Raw genomic sequence first — 21,220 nt, 5'->3', positions numbered from 1 at the left:
GAAGCAGTTCAGGGCTGCCGCGGGCGTCTGCAGCCGGTCGGTCCGCTTGGGCGGACGGGCAGGGTACCGCTACCGGTTGGACAGGTAGCGGGCCTAGTGGCGGGGCGGCAGCGGCCAACGCGGGTAGCGGGGGAGGCAGCAGGGTGAACGGGTATAGGCCGGGCCCCTCAGCCGCAGTGGCCGATCCCTCGGGAATACAGGGACGTGGGTCTCTTACCCGTTCCTCCAAATCTTCCTCCACCTCGCATCTTCGCATAGCAGCCACCACGTCCGCCATGTCGGCCTCCCACTCCTCCAGGAGGAGCTGCATGCGGGCCTGCAGACGATGATTGAGCGGGGCGGTCCGGTCCTCCACCCACGACACTGTGCCGGGCGCAGGGGTTTCGCTGCTGGTAGTTGGAGCGGACATCTTAGCAGTAGTGCTCTCCAGGAACTAGCAACAAGATGGCCGCAGAGTCCTGGCGTCCCTGCTTTTATAGCCGCGCTCACATGCGACCAGCCACCATTTCGTCCCCCTTAGTCTCTTTCCGGCTCCTCCTCTATTGAGGCGGGGTTTAGGCCTTCGCGCCTCCACTACTCGAGGAGACGCTCGAGCAGGAACTCTTCGCGCCCAAGATGGCGGCTTTTCAAATTTTCCGGCCGGACACCTCCGGCGGTCACACAAGGTGCACTTCCACCAATCGGTAGAACGGTAGGATCCTGTTCGTGACGCCAAGTTGTCGCGGGCGGAGGAGGGGACGCTGCACTCTCCCACTGCTCGGGTCCGGCTGCTGCTGCTGCTCGGTGGCTCGAGCGGTGGGCCGGATCCCGGGGACTCGAGCGGCGCTCCTCGCCCGTGAGTGAAAGGGGGTGGTTTGGTTTAGGGATATTGTCCGTGACGCCACCCACGGTTGTGGTGATTTTGGTGACACCACCGCTGCTCTGGACGGGGGTCCCGGGAGCGGTGACAGGGAGCAGCTTGGTTGTTAGTTCTCCCCTCCGTGGGTAGGGGGTTGGTTGTCCCGGGGCCCGGTGATGGGGTAGGGCTGGATGGCAGGCGGGTTGCGGGGCCTGGTGAGGTGCAGGGTCGCGGGGCAGCGCTGTGCCGCACGGCACGGTGGTACTCACTCAGCCCAATGATGAAGACACAGTTCTCGGTAAGACACTCGGCTGGATGGACGGGTCCCACAGACGGCTGCGGTGTTGTTGCTCCCGGCAGGTTGGTGGTAATTGCCTTTCCCTGCACCTAAGTTGCTTGTACGGTTCCAATGGGTTCCCACCGGTAACCCGCTCCCCGACTTGGATATGGGCCGGAGGAGCCCCTTTTGCCCGCAGGCGCTGGCCCTGAGAAACTGTTGCCTTGGCGGTGGCGGTGTCTCCCTCACTAGGTTGGACTGTTGCCTTGTCGGGACTTGACTGTTTGGAAACCCAGGAGGTCCCCTTCACTAACGGATTCGGCAAATTCACGGCGACTCCTAGCCTTGCCGGGGTCCGAAAAGCCCCTGCCAGATGGTGCTGGCTTCTCTTCGTGTACCGGTCCGGTACCGCCGGGCCACCGCCCGTCCACGGTCCTTACGGTAGACTCCAATCGGCCACTCCTGCAGACGGTCACCACCGTCTGCCAACCTTGCTGATATGTCCGGGCCACACACCCGGACCAACTTCAGGCTGCTCAGATGTCACTTTTCTCCTCTCTCAACACTTTCCCTCCTTCCACTTTCACTTCCAAACTCTATCTGCCTGGTTTTTCCCGCCTCCATGACTGTGAACTCCTTGGTGGGCGGGACCAACCGCCTGGCCCACGCCCTGGTGTGAACATCAGCCCCTGGAGGAAGGCAACAAGGGTTTTGTGTCTGACTTTGATGTGCCTGCTGGGAGTGTGGGGTGTTGTGGTGTTGTTCTCTGTGGCCCCTGGCTTGTCCAGGGCGCCACAAGTGCACAGATCCGTACACCATGTGTGGCCCCTCTTCTTCCGTTAGAGACAAGAATACATCGAATCCTAATACCATTGCCCTGTTCTTAACCGAAAAACTGGGAAATGTTTTGACTTTGCTCTTTTGTATTTTCCTACTCTTATTCCAGGAGCAATTACCTTTTTGTTTTTTCCATTCACATTGCCATATGAAGGATTGTGTTTTTTTTATAAAAATGATGTGCTACTTTTATCGGTCGGTTTTACTACTTTCATAGCACATTTCATGTTGAATTTTTTTCCTATCCAAATTATATCTCACCTTCATTATTATCTACATTAATTTTACATATCATCACTCTCCCCATTCAGGTCCCTACAATATCGGATCCTCTCAGTGGAGATCTTCTATAGAAGAGAATTCTCCTGATTGCCCCGTGAAGGATGGATATGGACAGGGACAAGATGGCAGAGAGGATATTACACCTCACCCTAGAGATCCTCTTCCGGCTTACTGGAGAGGTGAGAGATTCTGATGACGTCACATTACATCATTCTTATCTATGGGAATAACAGATGGACAGAACTGGAGAGGTGAGGACTCTGGAAATGTCTGGAGTGAGATTTATTACTGTGTCTCTCCATAACCAGGATTACACCGTAGTGAAGAAGACCTCTAGTGAGCGCTGTCAGGCCCCTGTGTCTGAGGGATGGGGAAGACCCCTGAGCCCAATCACGGGGCCTCCACCTCACCTCCCGATACATGAGGACATCAATGACCAGAAGATCCTAGAACTCACCTACAAGATGATTGAGCTGCTGACTGGAGAGGTGACACTGCTGGGAATGCTGGGACATTATACAGTAACGCTATGAAGGGATCGGGGGTGACGGTATCATTGTATGTGTCAGGTTCCTATAAGGTGTCAGGACGTCACCGTCTATTTCTCCATGGAGGAGTGGGAGTATTTAGAAGGACACAAAGATCTGTACAAGGACGTCATGATGGAGGTTCCCCAGCCCCTCACATCACCAGGTAATAGACAGGACTAAATACACACGGCCTATAATTATCTGTATGTAAGGAATGAATTCAGCCCCTGTATGTGTCTCCTCCAGTTCTATCCAGTAAGAAGACAACACCAGAGAGATGTCCCCGTCCTCTTCTCCCACAGGACTGTAACCAAGAAGATCCCGATGTTCCTCAGGATGTGTCTCCTCCAGATCTATCCAGTAAGAGGACAACACCAGAGAGATGTCCCCGTCCTCTTCTCCCACAGGACTGTAAACAAGAAGATCCCGATGTTCCTCAGGATGTGTCTCCTCCAGATCTATCCAGTAAGAGGACAACACCAGAGAGATGTCCCCGTCCTCTTCTCCCACAGGACTGTAAACAAGAAGAACCCGATGTTCCTCAGGATCCTCAGGTAGATGGAGAGAAGGTGCCATGAAATCTCCCTATGATGTGTAGACGGCTGTGAAGGTCTTGTGCTCAGTCTTGTTTTATCCTCCAGTATTATATGTGTTATACTTGTGTAATGAGAGCGGTGGAGATGGCAGGATTAGAGCTGATCATAGATGGGACTTCTCCATCTGTCTGTGACTTTTACAATATTTGTTTCAGGGGGAAGATCTGCCCCATATTAATACTACAGAGACATATGTGAGGGGTGATGAGCGGAGTAAAGAGGAGATTCCTACAGATAACCGCCCAGGTGAGTAGTGACCACTAAATGCAGAGAAGTCACAGATTCTTCTCAGTCTACGGCTTTGGCTGCTTTATCAGGGTTGTAGTCCGGCCATAGGAAATGGTCACCATTCTGCTGCTAGACCACCACATGCTCTTCCACCCAAAACTGTCCCCATCAGGGTCGAACTGGGGTGTCTGGGGCCCACCAGGGGAATTGACTACAGGGGACCTCCCTACAGCTAAATATAAACACCCCATTATTATGTTGTTTTGACTGTATACACAGGCGGCTCCTGCACATCTATATTGTGCACCATAACTGGGATGTACAATTATAGTAGTTTGCAGTAATGGGGTCTTTGGTGAAAACAAGTTATCACCGATCCACAGGTTCGGTTGGTGATAACTTATTGATCGGTGAACAGACCAGTGGAAACCGCACCGATCGGAAGATTGGGAACTTTTTGCAGCAGCAGGTGGGGTGTGTGACCGCAGCTCCATTCATCCTCTGTGGAGCAGCCAGATAAAAACAAGCACAGTGCTCACAACCACTGAGGAATGAATGGGTCAGTTGTTGATTCGGACATGAGCTCCAGTGTAATGGGGGATAAAAGTTGCACGATCGGTGCAGGTCCCAGCAATCGGACCCCACTGATGAATAAGTTATCACTTATCCTTAGGCCACGTTCAGTATTTGGTCAGTATCTTACATCAGTATTTGTAGCCAAATTCTGGAGTGGGTGATAAATACTGAAGTGGTGCCCGTGTTTCTAGTCTACTTTTCCTCTGATTTTACCGCTCCTGGTTTAGGCTTCCAATATGGAGGTAAAAAACTCACTGAATAGTGTGTGCATGTGGCCTTAGTAAAGGTGATTACTTGTTTTCACTGGAGAATCTCTGTAAGTGCATATTTACTGCAGTGTAATAGTCACAGGACAGGGAGGGGTTAAATGTTGAAGTATTTAATTTCTACTGGAAATAATCTCCCCCTTATAGAGAGAAAAAGTGACCTCCATACACAACACAATCCACTATACCAAGACCAATAATATCACATACAAGGGAGAAATACCGTCACACCATGACCAGACCACATATTACCACCAAACAGTGACCAAATACAGCCACATACAAGGGAGAAATACCACCACGCTGTGGCCAGACAACATATTACCACCAGTGACCAAATACAGCCACATACAAGGGAGAAATACCACCACACCGTGACCAGACCACATATTACCACCAAACAGTGACCAAATACAGCCACATACAAGGGAGAAATACCACCACACCATGACCAGACCACAAAGAGACCGAATAATACCACATACAATGGAGAAATACCGTGACACTATGACCAGATAACATACTACCAACACATAGTGATCAAAAGCAACCACATACCAGAGAGTAATGCCACCACATCATAATTAGACCACATAGTAACCGAATATCACCACATACAAGGGAGAAATACCGCAACACTATAACCACACCACATAAGGACCGACTATAACTACATACAAGAAAGTAATACCGCCACACCATAATCAGACCACATAGTGACCGAATACAACCACATACAAGGGAGAAATACCGTCACACTATTACCACATCACATAATGAACAAATACCACACACAAGACAAATATCAGTACATGACCAGACGACATATTACTACCACAAGGACATATAATACTACAATAACGATCATGAATAAAAACTACAATGCTAATAACACTAATAGTATCATCAGTGCCATTATACACAGGAGCTCTGTATATAGTGTATAGGTAACACAGTGATCACCAGTGACATTATATACAGGAGCTCTCTATACAGTGTACAGTATAGTGTGTGTGTACATGTAACACACTGAGTTACCAGTGACGTCTCTAGTTGAAGTTATTCATCTTCGCTTTTTCTCTTCATCCGGCGCTGACCGTCATCACTTCTTCCTGCCATGACGCGACTCTGCAGAAAATAACAGTCACCTATAGCTGATCACTCCCAGAGCACATTCCACACTATTTCCCCAATTTCTACACCACGTCAGACTCTTGTTCCCCAATTGGAGACAGTATCCTCAAAATTAACTTATATTTCATCAGTAATAATGTCCCCTAATTTGCCCCTACAGTAATTATGCCCCACGTGCCACCATAAACTAATAATGTACGTCCCTCATCCTGGCCCCATATAGTAATTATGTCCCTCATCCTGGCCACTTTTATTTAATAATGTCTGGGGAAACAAGTGGAATGAGAAGGGGTTCTTAATTGCTTCCTGCACAAAATATCCCCACACACTGCTCCTCTCCAAAATAGCTCCACAAAGTGCCCCTTTCCAAAATGTCCCCCCAAAATTTGCCCTTTCTATAATATCTCCCCCCAACTATATCCCTGTATAAATTCCCCCCCTCTCCTCATTATACTATGCTGCCTTCCACAATCTTTGATGCCTCATAATGTCCCCCATTGCCCTATAATGTCCCAATTTCTTTCATAACGTCCCCCACTGACCTATAATGCCCCAATTTGCTTCATAATGGCACCCATTACCCTATAGTGTCCCCCACTGCCCTATAATGTCCCTCACTGCCCTATAATGTCCCACACTGCCCTATTATGTTCCCTACTGCCCTATAGTGTCCCCCACTGCCCTATAGTGTCCCCCACTGCCCTATAGTGTCCCCCACTGCCTTATAATGTCCCCTCTGCACTATAATGTGCCCCACTGCATTATAATGTCCCCCACTGCACTATTATGTCTCAAACTGACCCATAATATGCTCCATAAAGTCCCCCACCGCTTCTTAATGCCCCTTGTAAAATAACACTGCTCCTCCCCCACCCGCAGCCCCTCATGTACATCTTCGGCTCCTCTGGAGCGCTTAGCTGTGCCTGCGCGTCCTCCTCTTCATCCCTGCAGCTGCGGCCCCGGTGATGATGTCATGTCGGTGCAGGAGTGAGGCGCGCTCCTCTGTCTCAGTCCTGTGGCGTCCTCCTCCTCTGCAGCCCCGGCCCCAGTGATGACGTCGCGGTGCGGGGCTGAGCAGCGCTGCTCTGCCTCCTGTACAAATGTATGCGCGCCTGAAAGACGCGCATACATTTGTATACCGGCGCTATCTCCAAGTCCTCCACACCTCATCTGTGCAGGCCTGGGGACTCCCGCAGTCCACCGCTAGGACCTTTTGTGAGTCACATGACACATGTGATGTCACTAAATGTCCTGCAACTGCGGAAACTTCAGTGATCGTACAGAACTTGTACAATCACTGAAGTTTCCGATTGAAAGGCTGGGGGCCTGTGATGCCCTGTGGCCTGGGAGCTGCCTGAGGGCACCATACTGGGGGGGGGGCAGCTGCACTACAGGCCCCCAGCAGCAGGACAGATGGGATGGTGGTGGCGGCTGGAGCACTGTCTGGGGACCCCTGGCCTGGGGCTGACCCCAGGCAGGTCACTGGTGAGGTAAACGGCCCCCGCACCCCCCACGGGGCCCCTGCTCACCCCCCCAGCCCCCACCTTCTATACTCACATGCTGCTGCTCCTGCAGCCTGGCCTGTGGGCGATGCCGGATCCGTCCTCCGCAGCGCGATGCTGCCTGCACTGGGGCAGGAAGGAAGCAGTCATCGCTCTGTGACTGCCTCCTCCTGCAGTATCGCTGCGCAGAGGAGTCAGAGCGGCACTGACAGTGACAGCAGGCAGAGCAGGGAGATCGCTCTCCCTGCTTGCCGCTGCAGAGGGAATGGGAATGTCACTAATATCGGCAATGTGCCGATATGATTAGTGAAATTACCGGCCGGGGGGGCCTCTCACACATATCCATAGGGGCCCAGGGTGGGTAGGGGGGCGGAGCGTGGCCATCAATAGCAGGGACCCACCAGGGGTTCTCCCGACCTCCTGGTGGGCTAGTTCGACCCTGGTCCCATTATTTTGGGCATTGGACGCGCTTCTGTTGGAGTGACATCTGTGTCAGCCAGACTGTACAGGTAGGATCCACCCTATCCCCAGAAATTAGATGATGTTGATCCTTATCTGCCCAGATCTCTAATCTGTAAAGCCAAATGACAGCGTACGTACAATGTGCAGACAACTTAGAAAATCATGGGAAGAAGAATCTAATCAGTATAGTGGACCTCTAAGAGAAAGCGGAGGGTATGGCTATGTGCACACACTGCGTTTTTTTGACCCTGCGTTTTTGTGCGTTTTTTAGTGGTAAAAACGCACAGAAAGGCAGTGTCTTTAAAAAACGCATGTGTTTCTACCGCGTTCTGGTGCATTTTTGGCTGCGTTTTGCTGCGTTTTTGCTCACTGCGTTTTTCTGCGTTTTTTTTTATCAACATTGCCATTGCCATTTAAGATTGTTGAAAAAAAAAAAGAGGTCTGATGTCATTTCCTTCTGCCATATGTTCTTCATTCTCCACTAGTGTATGCAGGAGAGCAGACAGCTGCAGAACTACAAGGCTCAGTATCCTCCATCCAATAGTGTATGCAGGAGAGCAGACAGCAGCTGTCGAACTACAAGGCTCAGAATCCTCCTTCCAGGACTGTATGCAGGATTTCTTTGCCCCCCCAAACAAAAAAAATGACGTGGGCTTCGCCATATTTTTGTATGCTAGCCGGGTACAGCAGGCAGGTATGGGCTGCCCCCAACCCCCTGCTGCCTATTTGTACCCGGCTGGGAACCAAAAATATAGGGAAGCCCTTTTTTTTTTTTTTTTTTTTTAATTATTTCATGAATTTCCTGAAATAATAAAAAAAAAAATGACGTGGGCTTAGCCTACTTTTTGTGTCCAGCCAGGTACAACTAGGCAGCTGGGGATTGGAATCCGCAATGCAGGGTGCCCAAGCTTTCTGGGCACCCCCGGTGCGAATTGCAGTCCGCAGCCACCCCAGAAAATGGAGCTTTCATAGAAGCGCCATCTTCTGGCGCTGTTTCCAACTCTTCCAGCTGCCCTGATGCCGGGTGGCTCGCTGGATAATAATGGGGTTAGGGCTAGCTGTATATTATCAGCTGGCCCTAAGCCCGAAATTCATGGTGTCACGCCAATATTAGGCATGGCCACCATGAATTTCTAGTAAAGATAAAAAAATAAACACAACACACAGAAAAATATTTTTATTAGAAATAAAACACAACTCAATTAGTGACTCCCATCTTTTTTGAAATAAAGAACCCCCTCCGCAGTAATCCTGGGTCAAGGGTCCCGCGCCGTCCAAATCGGATCCAATGTCATCTGATAGGTTTGCTGGAAGGCAAAGCGATTGTCACGTCCCCACCGGAGCCCGCTCCTGCGACTTCTGCTCCGATCGCCAGACAACGCCATGTTCCCACCATGGATAGTGCTGGTGATGGGAGAGGAGTCGGTGCCCGTGGCTTTGCGGAGCACAGGCTCCGCTCATCCACCAGGCTGGGTTTCCCTGGAACCTGCAGTACCACTGGCTGACTGTAGGTGGCGTGTGTGTCTTCCAGCTGAAGTTGCCAACATTCACCTGCAGCCAATGGGAAGACACCACACCCTTCTTATTCCCCCTCCTGTCACATGACCACTGCCAGAGATAGTTCTGTACTCCTGGCTCATGTGCTGTTTGTATTTTGATTCCTGTGCGCTGACCTTTGCTTGTTTTTTGACTACCCTCCTGCCTGTCGTTTTTGTACCTTGCTGCCAGTTCCGGATTTGACCTCTGCTTTGTCTCCTCACTACGCCCTTGCCTGCCGATTCCTGTTCCTGTTTTGCATCTCCTGGTTTTGACCCTGCCTGATGACCACGGACTACAGCCTACCACAGGTAGTGATCTCTGGAGCTCTGTGTAATTCCAAATCCCTGTATAGGGGTTAAAGGGTTGCAGTGTTCTTGGGGTCCTGCTTTGTGAGCGGCTTTTCTCTAGACTCCCCTTACAGCCAGTCTGATCAGATCATGTGTCAGGTTCAAGGGCCTGAATCACATGAGACAGCAGCTGATTGTATAAACTGCTTTTATACAATCAGCTGATGCATCAGTGCAAAAAAAAAAACATGTCTGTGCAGCGTCTGACTGGCTACCGGAGGAATCTCCAGTAATGCCAGGCCTGGATTCAGGTACCTGCACTGCACTTCGGAGCTCTCACCTGAGCTCTGGCGTGCTGCCTGGACTTTACAGCGAGCGCCGAGTGATTGATTCCCCGGCACTTGCGTTTCAGTTCATGACAGCTGCAGACATCCCGGGCTAATCTCCGGTGCTCTCACCTGAACTCCGGAGATCACCCCAGCCTGTCTGCAGCTGTCATGAACTGACTGCAAGCGCCGGGGAATCAGTCACTCAGCGGTAAAATCCGGCGTCACCACGAGACTTGCGATCAGCTGATGCGTCATGTGACCGCATCAGGTGATCACCGCCAGGTCCTCACGGCCAGGTCATGCAGCTATCGGACGTGCCTGGGACCCGGCACACAGCCGGAGCGGGGGTGGCGCGACCGGGAGAGGAGCTGGGAGCGGAAATGGCATCGGGAGTCTGCAGACAGGTGAGTATGACATTTTTCTACTGTTCACTTTTGATTTAGCAGCCGCTTCCACCTCCTGCACGGGAGCGGACATGGCACCGGGCGGGAAATGGAAGCGGCGGTGGCGGTACTGGGAGGATTCACACTTCTGTGTTTACTGACAGAAGAAATCCTCTTCCTGTACATGTCACTTTACTACTCACCCCTTGCGTTTATAGCTGCGTTTTTAGTAATTAAAACGCAGCTATATTTTCAATTTGCTGTTTTCATTGCGTTTATGAACATCTCATTGAACTCAATGGGTGGAAAACGCAGTGAAAAACGCAAAAATAATTGACATGCTGCATTTTTATGGGCACCACAAAAACGCAGCTAAAAAAAAAACGCTGTGTGCAGACAGCAAAAATGAAAACTCATAGACTTTGCTGGGGAAGCAAAGTCATGCAGTTTTCTGAGCAAAAACGCACCCAAAAAACGCGCAAAAACGCCACGAAAAACGCACTGTGTGAACTTACCCTAATGATGCTGGTGACTTCCTAGATTCTTAGTTTGGTGCCGTGTTCGTCAGGTGAATAAAGATTGATTGCTCTCAGTGGGAGAAACAGAATAATAATCTTGTACTTGATGAAGAGACCTCAGTAGTCTGGAAAGCTTGCTTTGTAACATCATCATTTTTTTTAATTTTTATTCACCATTTAATAAGTGTAATCCATCCAGAGAAAGAAAGGCAGCGATCACCGTACTTCAGTATCCACAGTTTATTTGTGAGCGCGGAGCAAATACATCAAAAGTGGGGGGAGGTGAGGAGAGGCAGTGGGGTGAGGACGACGGCACACCGTTTCGCACAAATGTGATTTGGCAGGTCCTTATAAGTATCATAACTACAAGATTCTTATTGTTTCTCCACTGAGAGCAATGACTCCATCTTCCTAGAATCCCGGCATCTTATTGATGGATCTTCCTTCTTTCCCTTCTGATGAATCTGCTGATAGGGGCGTTGTTATCCAAAGTTGGGCACAGGGTAACTGTAACATATGAGGGAGGTTAGAATTACCCCACAGTGGGTACATGGAGGCCGGGCAGCCCACCCACAAGATTTAATTAGAAAAAAAAGGAAAGTAACACATAAAGTTCTGATATTTTTACCTTCAAGAACCTGAAAGATATTTTCTCTGAATTCTACAAATCTCCATTATATAAGAACTTGTACTGGAGCCGTCCATTGTGGAGTCCGAGAGGCAGAAAGTAAATGTGTAATATTTCTTCAGGAAACTCATCTGACAGAAGATATTGGCCCCTACAATACACTGTCTTCCATATTATTATGCAAAAAGAGTTTTGGAGTGATAAGGTTAGACATTTTTTGTTTGTCATTTAAACTCATTGATGGTGATGTGTGTCAGGGCTCTTTATATCACTGAAAGCAATTGCAGATACCTGTGAAAATTAGTTTGGCGTTAGGTGTGTCCAAATAAAGGCAAGACTACTTAAGAAGGCTGTTCCACATTATTAAGCAGCCTACATCTTTTGCCAAAATGGGGAAGAAAAAGGATGTGTCGGCTGCTGAGAAGCAACAAATTGTGGAGTATTTAGGTCAAGGCATGACTACAATCAACATTGCCAAGACACTTCATCGTGATCATCGCACAATCAAGAAGTATGTAGCTGATTCACAACACACACGTGTGCGTGCTGATAAGGAAAAATTGAGGACTCTTTCCAACAGGCAATTGCATCAGGTTAAAAGAGCAGCTGCTAAAATGCCTTGTCATAGCAGCAGACAAGTTTTTGAAGCTTCTGGTGCCTCCAACGTCCCCCGAACAACAAGATGCAGGGTCCTTCAGAGCTTTGCATCTGTGCATAAGCCATCCTGTCGACCACCTCTATCCACTGCACACAACCAGAAACGGCTCTAGTGGGCCAAACGATACATGAAGACCGACTTCCAAACTGTTTTGTTCACCGATGAGTGCCGTGCAACGCTCGATGGTCCAGATGGATGGAGTGGAGGATGGCTGGTTGATGGACACCCCATGAAAACACGGTTAAGGCGCCAACAAGGAGGAGGTGGAGTAATGTTTTGGGCTGGAATCATGGGGAGAGAGATTGTCGGCCCCTTTAGGATCCCTGATGGGGTCAAGATGAACTCCATAATCTATGTGGAGTTTCTAAAACAGCACTTCCTGCCATGGTTCAGGAGGAAGAACCGTGCATTCCGCAGCAAGATCATTTTCATGCATGATAATGCACCGTCTCATGCTGCAAATAACACATCTGCATCTCTGGCTGCTATGGGCATAAATGAGGACAAACTTATTGTGTAGCCACCATCTTCTCCTGACCTCAACCTCATTGAGAACCTCTGGAGCATCATCAAAAGGAGTGTCTATGATGGCGGGAGGCAGGTCACATCTAAGCAACAGCTCTGGGAAGGTATTCTGTCCACATGCAAAACAATTGAAGCACAAACCATCCAAAAACTGACAAATTCAATGGACGAGAGAGTTCAGAAGCTTCTTTCAAACAAGGGGTCCTATGTGCAAATGTAACATCACCTAGAATTAAGTTTTGACTTGAAAACTGTTTGATTTCATTTTGTGATAAGCTGATAATGCTTATAATTTCACAATTGACCATTTTCTTTTTCAAAATAAAAATAAAGAGGTTGAAAACTGCTGTGCATAATAATTTGGAACATGCATTTTGAGTGCACTTTGAGTGTTTATTTTTAAAAATATACTGTTTTCATAGGCAGTTTGATCAAAAACATTTCAATTCTACTCGAATAGTAGATGACTGGAAAATAACAATGACTATAATTGATAAAGTTAATTTAGGAAAATATGAAAAAATATTTTTTGCATAATCTTTTGGAACACAGTGTAGTTTGGATTGCCGAGAGCCCCCGAGCCACATACTGTAATTACTCCAGATGTGTCACCTGTAGTTACTAAATCACTGACGGTGAAGGCTGTTGGGCTGGAGGGCGATTATTTTAGTAGATATGTTCTTGTCTACAGTCACATTTTTTCTGTACAGTAGTTAGAACCAAAGCTCACGGAACGATTGCGGTCGCAGGTGTTTAGGCGGCCCAGGGATCTCAGCCAATAGCGGTGGCCAAACAACTGCTGTGGGGCCCGGTGCAAACGCTGGTATCGGGCCCCCCGCCAAGGATAGCACTTTCAATTGTATTGGCATCACAGATGGCATTCTCCCACTGTGTCTGCGCTCTGATGTGAAGCCAACGCTGGGCGACAAGAAAGTAAGTGTGCTAGCGTCTCCGCTGGGGAAAGCGGACAGAACCATGCAGGAACGCTGGTAACAGCCTTACAGTGCACCGCCTTGTGTCCCCCCCCCCTTTTCCAGGCCTGAAAGGAATCTTTTTCAGCACAAGATGGGCATTACTGTTCTCCACCAAACCCCATTCAGTCAACCAAAAAGAAAGTTTTACCTTTTACTTTTTTCATGGCAAGGATGCCTTTTGCCTCAAAGACACCTTTCACACTTACCGGTGAAGGCAGGGTACCAGGATTTCTGAAGTAGAGGCTCAGGACGACAGGCTTGAGGAAGAACACATGAAAGGAGTTGGGATTCCGCAAGGAGGCTAACATCTTCAGCTTATAGAACACAGTGTTGATCTTTTGAAGCACCTAGAAGGGACAACTTGAAAGAAGGCATTTTGAAACCGACATATCTAGAACAGAGCCACACCTTGACTCTAGGACAGAACGAAGGAGGATCCAGGCATCCCTTTTCTGCATGGCTTTTCATTCTATTGGAGGACTGCTCCAGGGAGGCCTTGGTCTTCACCTAGACTTTGGAGAACCCCTTGACAAGAACATCGGAGGTAGGATTGCCGGAGGTGATAACCACAGGGAGAGTGTTCTTGGGCTGCTGTCCATATACGATGAGGAATGGAGAGTTACTGGATGACTCACATGATTATTATAGGAGCACTCCGCCCATGGTAGAAGCTTGACCCAATCGCTGTGGTGTTCATTAACAAAGTACCACAGGAAATTTGTCAGAACTGAGATGTGACTTGGACACCTCTATCAGACACAATGTGGAGATTAAAGGGTGCTTTACACGCTGCGACATCAGCCGTCCAATAGTAGAGGAGGGGCGGAGATGAGCGGGACGTAACATCCCGCCCACCTCTTTCATTCCTCATTGCGGGCGGGACGCAGGTAAGTAGAGGTTCCTCGTTCCTGCGGTGTCACACATAGCGATGTGTGCTGCCGCAGGAACGACGAACAACATCGTTACTGCAGCAGCAACGATAATTGAGCTTAGGGGGGCATGTCACCGATTAGCGATTTTCAACGTTTTTGCAACGATTCAAAATCACTAATAGGTGTCACACGCACGACATCGCTAACGCGGCCGCATGTGCGTCACAAAATTCGTCACCCCCAACGAGATCGCTTTAGTGATGTCGTAGTGTGTAAAGCGGCCTGAACTCTATCTCTGGCAACAAACCAAGGTGTAATGCAGGTATATATGGACACAGGGCGTTGGGATAAGGATTAGCAGCTGAATTGCCAAGGTGTTCGCAGGTTCCTAGAGGGGAAAGCTTTAACCCTGACAGAGAACATACCTGAAACTCAATTCACATCAGGGAAAAAAGAATGAAATATCAAGGAGCAATTAGCGCAGGAAAATGCAACAACCTTCTGCAGCCGGTCTGTCACCATGACAGTATCGGCACACCTCTAGAGCTATCTTGATCACCAACAATTCTTGGTTATCAATTGACTAGTTGCGCTCAGGAGCAGAGAAGCCCTTGAAGAAGAAACAACAGGTTACCCACTTACCAGAAGCCGACTTCTGCGTGGGGATCACACCGGCCCTTGAGGACAAAGCATCCTTTTCCAAGAAGAACTGTCTGTTAATCTCTGTTCTATGTAGTGGCGGAGCTGATGAGAATGTCTACTTGAGGGTGATAAATGGACTCTCCCCTTCAGAAATACACATCTTAGGATTCCCCCCTGTGAGTCAGGGCCGTGATAGGGAGAATCTGATGCAAGAATTGAGGAATGAATTGGCAGTAATAATTTGTGAAACCCAGGAACTGCTGAATCACGTTAACTCCATCAGGACGAAGCCATACTTCAGAACTGCTGACACCTTCTCCGGATCCATATTAAAACTGGTGTCTGAGAATACGTAGCCCAGGAAAAGAAATGAAGTGCATTCAAAAAGGTACTTCTCGAATTTGGCATATAAACAATTCTACAATCTATGTAGAACCTGGCCAATATTACTCCTGTGCGTTGTCAGATTAGGTGAGAATACCAGAATGTCATCCAGATACACCACTGCGCTTGAGTAGAGCAGATTTCAGAAGATATGGTTCACTAATTCCTGGAAAACCGCCACAGCATTGCGGAGTCCGAATGGCATTACCTAAAACTCATAGTGGCCACCATGGCTATTAAAGGCAAGCTTCCCTTTGTCTCCCGACCATATACGGACAAGGTTGTATGCACCACGGAGGTCGAGCTCGGAGAAGATTCTGGAACCTTGGTTATGGTTGAACACCTCCAGTATAAACAGCAGAGGATACTTATTCTTTACCTTGATATGGTTGAGACCTTTATAATCTACACAGGGGGGCAGAGGACCATCTTTTTTTTTTTTTTTTTTTGAAAGAAGAAGAACCCGGTTCCATCTGGTAAGGACTTCTGGACAAATGCCCTTGCCAGATTCTCCTTGATTTGCTCTGGCAAGGCTTGGCTTTTTGCCTGTGACAGAGGGTAGACATGGCCGATGGGAGGTGAGAAACCAGAAAGTATGTTGATAAGGCAATCATATGGCCTGAGTGGAGGAAGAGTCTCAGCCTCCTCTTGTCAAAGACATCAGCATAAACGCAGCAGGTGGATGGCAGACCCAGAAGATTTGAGGGCATCACTGGTCATCGGGCATGACGGACTGAAATGAGACATTTTTCTGAACAGGGCTGACTCCATCTGAGCACATCTCCGGATCGCCAGTCCAAGACAGACTCGTTAATCTGAAGCCTTGCCAGAGCCAGTAGTATTGGGTGCGACGGTCCTGCAAATTTATAGAAGGCGATCTTCCTTGAGTGCAGCATTTCCACCCAGAGTTCAACTTGTTCAGTGATGAACAGGTTAGTCTCCTACAGAAGTTTTACATCCACGGATGAAACTGCTATAGGAGCTTGAAGTCATTGAATTGGAATCTGTTACTGATCCACAATGGGCTGTTGTATGAAGTTTTCGGCAGAACTAGTGTCCAGATAGGCCAACTCAGTGAATCGGTGCAGCCACAGGATACGGACACAGATAATAATAAATAATAATAATAATTTATTCATTTATATATCACTATTAATTCCATAGCGCTTTACATACATTGAGCCCCAATAGGGACAGTGTTCCCAATCTAAATTCCCTATCTGAATGTCTTTGGAGTGTGGGAGGAAACCAGAGTACCCGGAGGGAACCCACGCAAACATGGGGAGAACATACAAACGCCTTGCAGATGGTGTCCTTGGTGGGAGTTGAACCCAGGACCTCAGCGCTGCAAGACTGCAGTGCTAACCACTGAGCCACCGTGCCGCCTGTGATATGGATATATACAGAGAGGACTTGCTTTCATCTAGGATAGCCTCTCCTACGGACCCTAGGCTTGGAAGTTTCCCTGCTTCAAAGGACATAAACGTATGTGACTGTGTTGCGATGGTTCACTGGACGAGGCTTTGCCAGGTTCACGTTATCTACCTTCATGCACTTAGAGAAAGCAGCAGGAACTGCAGTTCTTAGAACCTGAGATAAATGCGGACAGCCAGAGATACCAAGTCGTCCAGGGAATATGGTATATTATGGCCCGCCAGTTCGTCTTTGCTTCTGCAGGACAGAACCTCTCAGAATGAAGCCACCAGTGCCTCATTATTCCAGCCTAGTTTGGAAGTGCGGAAATGAATGGCATAGTGGCCTATGGTGAGAATTTCGTGGCAGTCTATGGAGTGCAGATTCTACCCGGTTCTTTGATTATCTTGCAGAATGCCCCCTGAAAGATTTGCAGATCCAGTACAACAGGCTGAATTCACTACTATAATTAATTGATCTAAGCAAGGGGCTCACCGTTCATATCTGACATCATAAAGGCTACTTTGGACCTGTCCAAAATTAATAAAAGTTCAAAGTGCATGGAGCACTGATTTTATGAATCTTTCTTCATTGCTTGGGGTCACCGTTAGACCACAGAGGAGCATAGATGAGGACCAAAGATTGGAGCTGGATATGGTGTCGGGGTGGCGACTACAACTGGGACAAGATCGAGTGGAGGCATTGGGGTGAAGGCTTTCAAGCAAGTGTCCACTGACTGCAAATAGTTCAGGATCCAGTCTTGTTCCCATTGACGGACAATCTTGCTGCGAGATGAAACGTTCTGGAGTCAGTGGGATCCATGGCTTGGGCAAATTATGCTTGTGGGCGCGAACAGGAGTGGGCCCACTGGGCTGCAGCACCATCTCAACCAGGAGGAGCATAACTAAGCAGATATCTCGGCTTCATTAGAGCTTTTGATGGTGAGGATAGGCTTGTGCTGGAAGGTAGATGCCAAGGGCTATTCCAGGGTGTCCTGTCACTGCAACAGCTGACCCCTGGGATCCTGGATTGGTTACTAACAGTCACTGATGTGGTTGGGTGCAGGCGCAGTGGATACAGCTGATACGACAGGTGCAGCAAATATGGTAGACACAGCTGATATAGATAGATAAATGCAGCAGGTTTCCCGGGCATTGTGGATACCAGGATACAGACACATGTTCGCACACACAGAACATAAGACTCAGCAAATGGAACAGGAACTGAGAGCTAGCAACACTTCTCTAAGGATTGACCATGTTGCCTAGGCACTTCCCATAGGGGGAGGATACATTAAGTACCTAGTGCCTCTTAGCCATAAGTTGAGAGGCACTTCCTGGTTAGGGTATGCTGGACCTTTAAGAATAGGTGCACGGATGCCTTAAGCACACTCAAAGGAGATTTGCATGGCATGCGCAGGTCCTGGGAGACAGCAGCAGGGATAGAGGCCATGGAAGACATTGTTGGGCGGCCGGGAAGGTAAGTATGCAGTGATGTCTGTACGTTTCAAGCTATCTTATAAATGATATCCTTAAATTTGTATATATTATTAAAAATATTTTTTCTTATTGGCAGATGAATCTACCAGGAGATTAGAAGCACAACTGACATCTTCAATTTTTAAATCAGATGACTTTGATATCACACAAGATATAACTGAAGTGAATGCCTCATCAAATCAAAGTGCTCTCACAGCAGAGAAGCCGTTCTCAACTTCAGCATATGGAAAAATCCATAAAATTCACACAGGGGAAAAAAGACTTTCTTCAGAGTCTGTTATGTTCCAGAGAACTGACACAGGGGAGAAGCCATATTCATGTTCTGAATGTGGAAAATGTTTTAACCAAAAATCAAATCTTGTTAGACACCAGAGAATTCACACAGGGGAGAAGCCTTTTACATGTTCAGAATGTGGGATATCTTTTGCATGTAAATCACATCTTGTTACACATCAGAGAATTCACACAGGGGAGAAGCCATATTCATGTTCTGAATGTGGAAAATGTTATAAGCAAAAATCATATCTTGTTACACATCAGAGAACTCACACAGGGGAGAAACCTTTTAAATGTTCAGAATGTGGGATATGTTTTGCACGTAAAATAGCTTGTGTTACACATCAGATAATTCACACAGGGGAGAAGCCATATTCATGTTTTGAATGTGGAAAATGTTTTAACAAAAAATCACATCTTGTTACTCACCAGAGAATTCACACAGGGGAGAAGCCTTTTACATGTTCAGAATGTGGGAAATGTTTTGCAGATGAATCAAATTTTGCTAAACACAAAAGAAGTCACACAGGGGAGAAAATATTTTCTTCAGAGTCTATGTTCCAGAAAAATCACACAGGGGAGAAGCCATATTCATGTTCTGAATGTGGAAAATATTTTAACCAAAAATCACATCTTGTTACTCACCAGAGAATTCACACAGAGGAGAAACCCTTGTGCTCAGAATGAGGGTAATGTTTTACACACAAATAGCATCATTTTAAACATCACAAAATTCACAAGGGTTGAAGCCATTATCATACCTAGAAGTTGAGAAATGTTTTACTTGAAAATTATAGTTTGTTGCCAACTAATTATCCAATGTTGTCCTAAATGACTGATGATGATAAATAAAAGCCACCTGTGTGTAATCAAGTCTCCGTATAAATGCACCTGCTCTGTGATAGTCTCAGTGTTCTGTTTAAAGTGCAGAGAGCATCATGAAGACCAAAGAACACAACAGGTAGGTCCGTGATACTGTTGTGAAGAAGTTTAAAGCCGGATTTGGTTACAAAAAGATTTCCAAAACTTTAAACATACCAAGGAGCACTATGCAAGCGATCATATTGAAATGGAAGGAATATCATACCACCGCAAGTCTACCAAGACCTGGCCGTCCATTCAAGCTTTCATCTCAAACAAGGAGAAGACTGATCAGAGATGCAGCCAAGAGGCCCATGATCGCTCTGGATGAACTGCAGAGATCTAGAGCTAAGGTGGGAGAGTCTGTCCATAGGACAACAATCAGTCGTACACTGCACAAATCTGGCCTTTATGGAAGAGTGGCAAAGTCATTTCTCAAAGATATCCATAAAAAGTGTCATTTAAAATTTGCCACAAGGCACCTGGGAGACACATCAAACATGTGGAAGAAGGTGCTCTGGTCAGATAAAACCAAAGTTGAACTATTTGGGCACAATGCCAAACGATATGTTTGGCGTAAAAGTAACACAACTCATCACCCTGAACACCCCATCCCCACTGTCAAACATGGTGGTGGCAGCATCATGGTTTGGGCCTGCTTTTCTTCAGCAGGGACAGGGAAGATGGTTAAAATTGATGGGAAGATGGATGGAGCCAAATACAGGAATATTCTTGAAGAAAACCTGCTGGAGTCTGCAAAAGACCTGAGACTTGGACAGAGATTTGTCTTCCAACAAGACAATGATCCCAAACATAAAGCAAAATCTACAATGGAATGGTTCACAAATAAACGTATCAAGGTTTCGTTAGAATGGCCAAGTCACAGTCCAGACCTGAATCCAATCGAGAATCTGTGGAAAGAGCTGAAAACTGCTGTTCACAAACGATCTCCATCCAACCTCACTCAGCTCCAGTTGTTTACAAAGGAAGAATGGGCAATTTCAGTCTCTCGATGTGCAAAACTGATAGACACATACCCCAAGCGACTTGTGCTGTAATCACAGCAAAAGGTGGCGCTATAAAGTATTAACTTAAAGGGGACGAATAAAATTGCACGCCCCAATTTTCCGTTATTTATTTTTTTAAAAAAGTTTAAAATAAGCAATAAATTTCGTTCAACTTCACAATTGTGTCCCACTTGTTGTTGAATCTTCACCATAACATTAAAATGTTTATCTTTTATGTTTGAAGCCTGAAATGTGAGTTACCCACACTTTGCACTGACGAGGGGCAATCACCCCGAAACACCCTGTCTGCAAATGGGATTCTGATCTGGCATCTATCCTAGGTCATATGAAAAGGCTTGTTAAAAGGCCACTTTTGACTTTTAGAATTGCTATTTCCAATAGGTGGTGCTAGAGTTTGTCTCCTTTCCTGGAGTGACAATTTGGAAAAGGTTGAAAAATTCAAGAGGGCCAAATACTTTCGCAAGGCACTGTAGATGGCTACAAGATGTGTTTGGAGGCTCATCAATGTCAAAGGGTGTACAACCATGTATTTATTAGGGGTGTAACCAAGTATTAATTAGGGGCCTTTATTGCTGCACATGCTGTTTATTCTGTTTCTTCTTTGAAATTGCAGCATGTAAGTGACAAACAATGTTTTATTGTTGTATTTTGGACCACTAATTAAAAATACTGAGGAAATAATTTTGGTGCATTTCCATTTATTTCTGAAGATATTGTACAGTCTATGAAAAAAATGAAAAGGTGCCAATAATGGTGATCAGCACTGTATATGGCAAATAGTGATGGGTGATCCCCCCGATGATTGGGATCGGGGAACCTCGCCCGATCGTTTTGTAAAGATTGGGATCAAGATAACACGGTCTTGCGTCCGATCAC

At 47.2% G+C, this 21,220-nt stretch overlaps 2 protein-coding genes across 2 annotated transcripts; both read left to right on the top strand.

Moving 5' to 3' along the window:
- Positions 1-2,269: 2,269 nt before the first annotated feature.
- LOC142280716 (oocyte zinc finger protein XlCOF29-like) lies at positions 2,270-2,767 on the top strand. The gene is made up of 2 exons (XM_075332771.1): positions 2,270-2,413; positions 2,543-2,767. The coding sequence occupies exons 1-2, from the start codon at positions 2,336-2,338 to the stop codon at positions 2,765-2,767; spliced, it is 303 nt and encodes a 100-aa protein (XP_075188886.1). The 5' UTR covers positions 2,270-2,335.
- A 51-nt stretch (positions 2,768-2,818) lies between these two features.
- Positions 2,819-21,014, top strand: LOC142280718 (uncharacterized). The gene is made up of 4 exons (XM_075332773.1): positions 2,819-2,927; positions 3,011-3,318; positions 3,516-3,606; positions 18,256-21,014. The coding sequence occupies exons 1-4, from the start codon at positions 2,843-2,845 to the stop codon at positions 19,140-19,142; spliced, it is 1,371 nt and encodes a 456-aa protein (XP_075188888.1). The 5' UTR covers positions 2,819-2,842; the 3' UTR covers positions 19,143-21,014.
- The last annotated feature ends 206 nt before the right edge of the window (positions 21,015-21,220 follow it).

Source organism: Anomaloglossus baeobatrachus, unplaced genomic scaffold (assembly GCF_048569485.1).
Source record: "Anomaloglossus baeobatrachus isolate aAnoBae1 unplaced genomic scaffold, aAnoBae1.hap1 Scaffold_462, whole genome shotgun sequence".
Lineage (NCBI taxonomy): Eukaryota > Metazoa > Chordata > Amphibia > Anura > Aromobatidae > Anomaloglossus > Anomaloglossus baeobatrachus.
The sequence above is the reverse complement of the archived record's forward strand: the minus strand, read 5'-3'. Positions and strand labels throughout refer to the sequence as shown.

Bases quoted from the DNA above. Each gene is read 5' to 3' on its own strand.
- LOC142280718 (XM_075332773.1), top strand. From the start codon at position 2,843: ATGGAGGAGTGGGAGTATTTAGAAGGACACAAAGATCTGTACAAGGAC. The intron at 3,319-3,515 runs GTAGATGGAGAG...TATTTGTTTCAG, and splicing joins ATGTTCCTCAGGATCCTCAG to GGGGAAGATCTGCCCCATAT. The intron at 3,607-18,255 runs GTGAGTAGTGAC...TCTTATTGGCAG, and splicing joins TCCTACAGATAACCGCCCAG to ATGAATCTACCAGGAGATTA.
- LOC142280716 (XM_075332771.1), top strand. From the start codon at position 2,336: ATGGATATGGACAGGGACAAGATGGCAGAGAGGATATTACACCTCACC. The intron at 2,414-2,542 runs GTGAGAGATTCT...CTCCATAACCAG, and splicing joins TCTTCCGGCTTACTGGAGAG to GATTACACCGTAGTGAAGAA.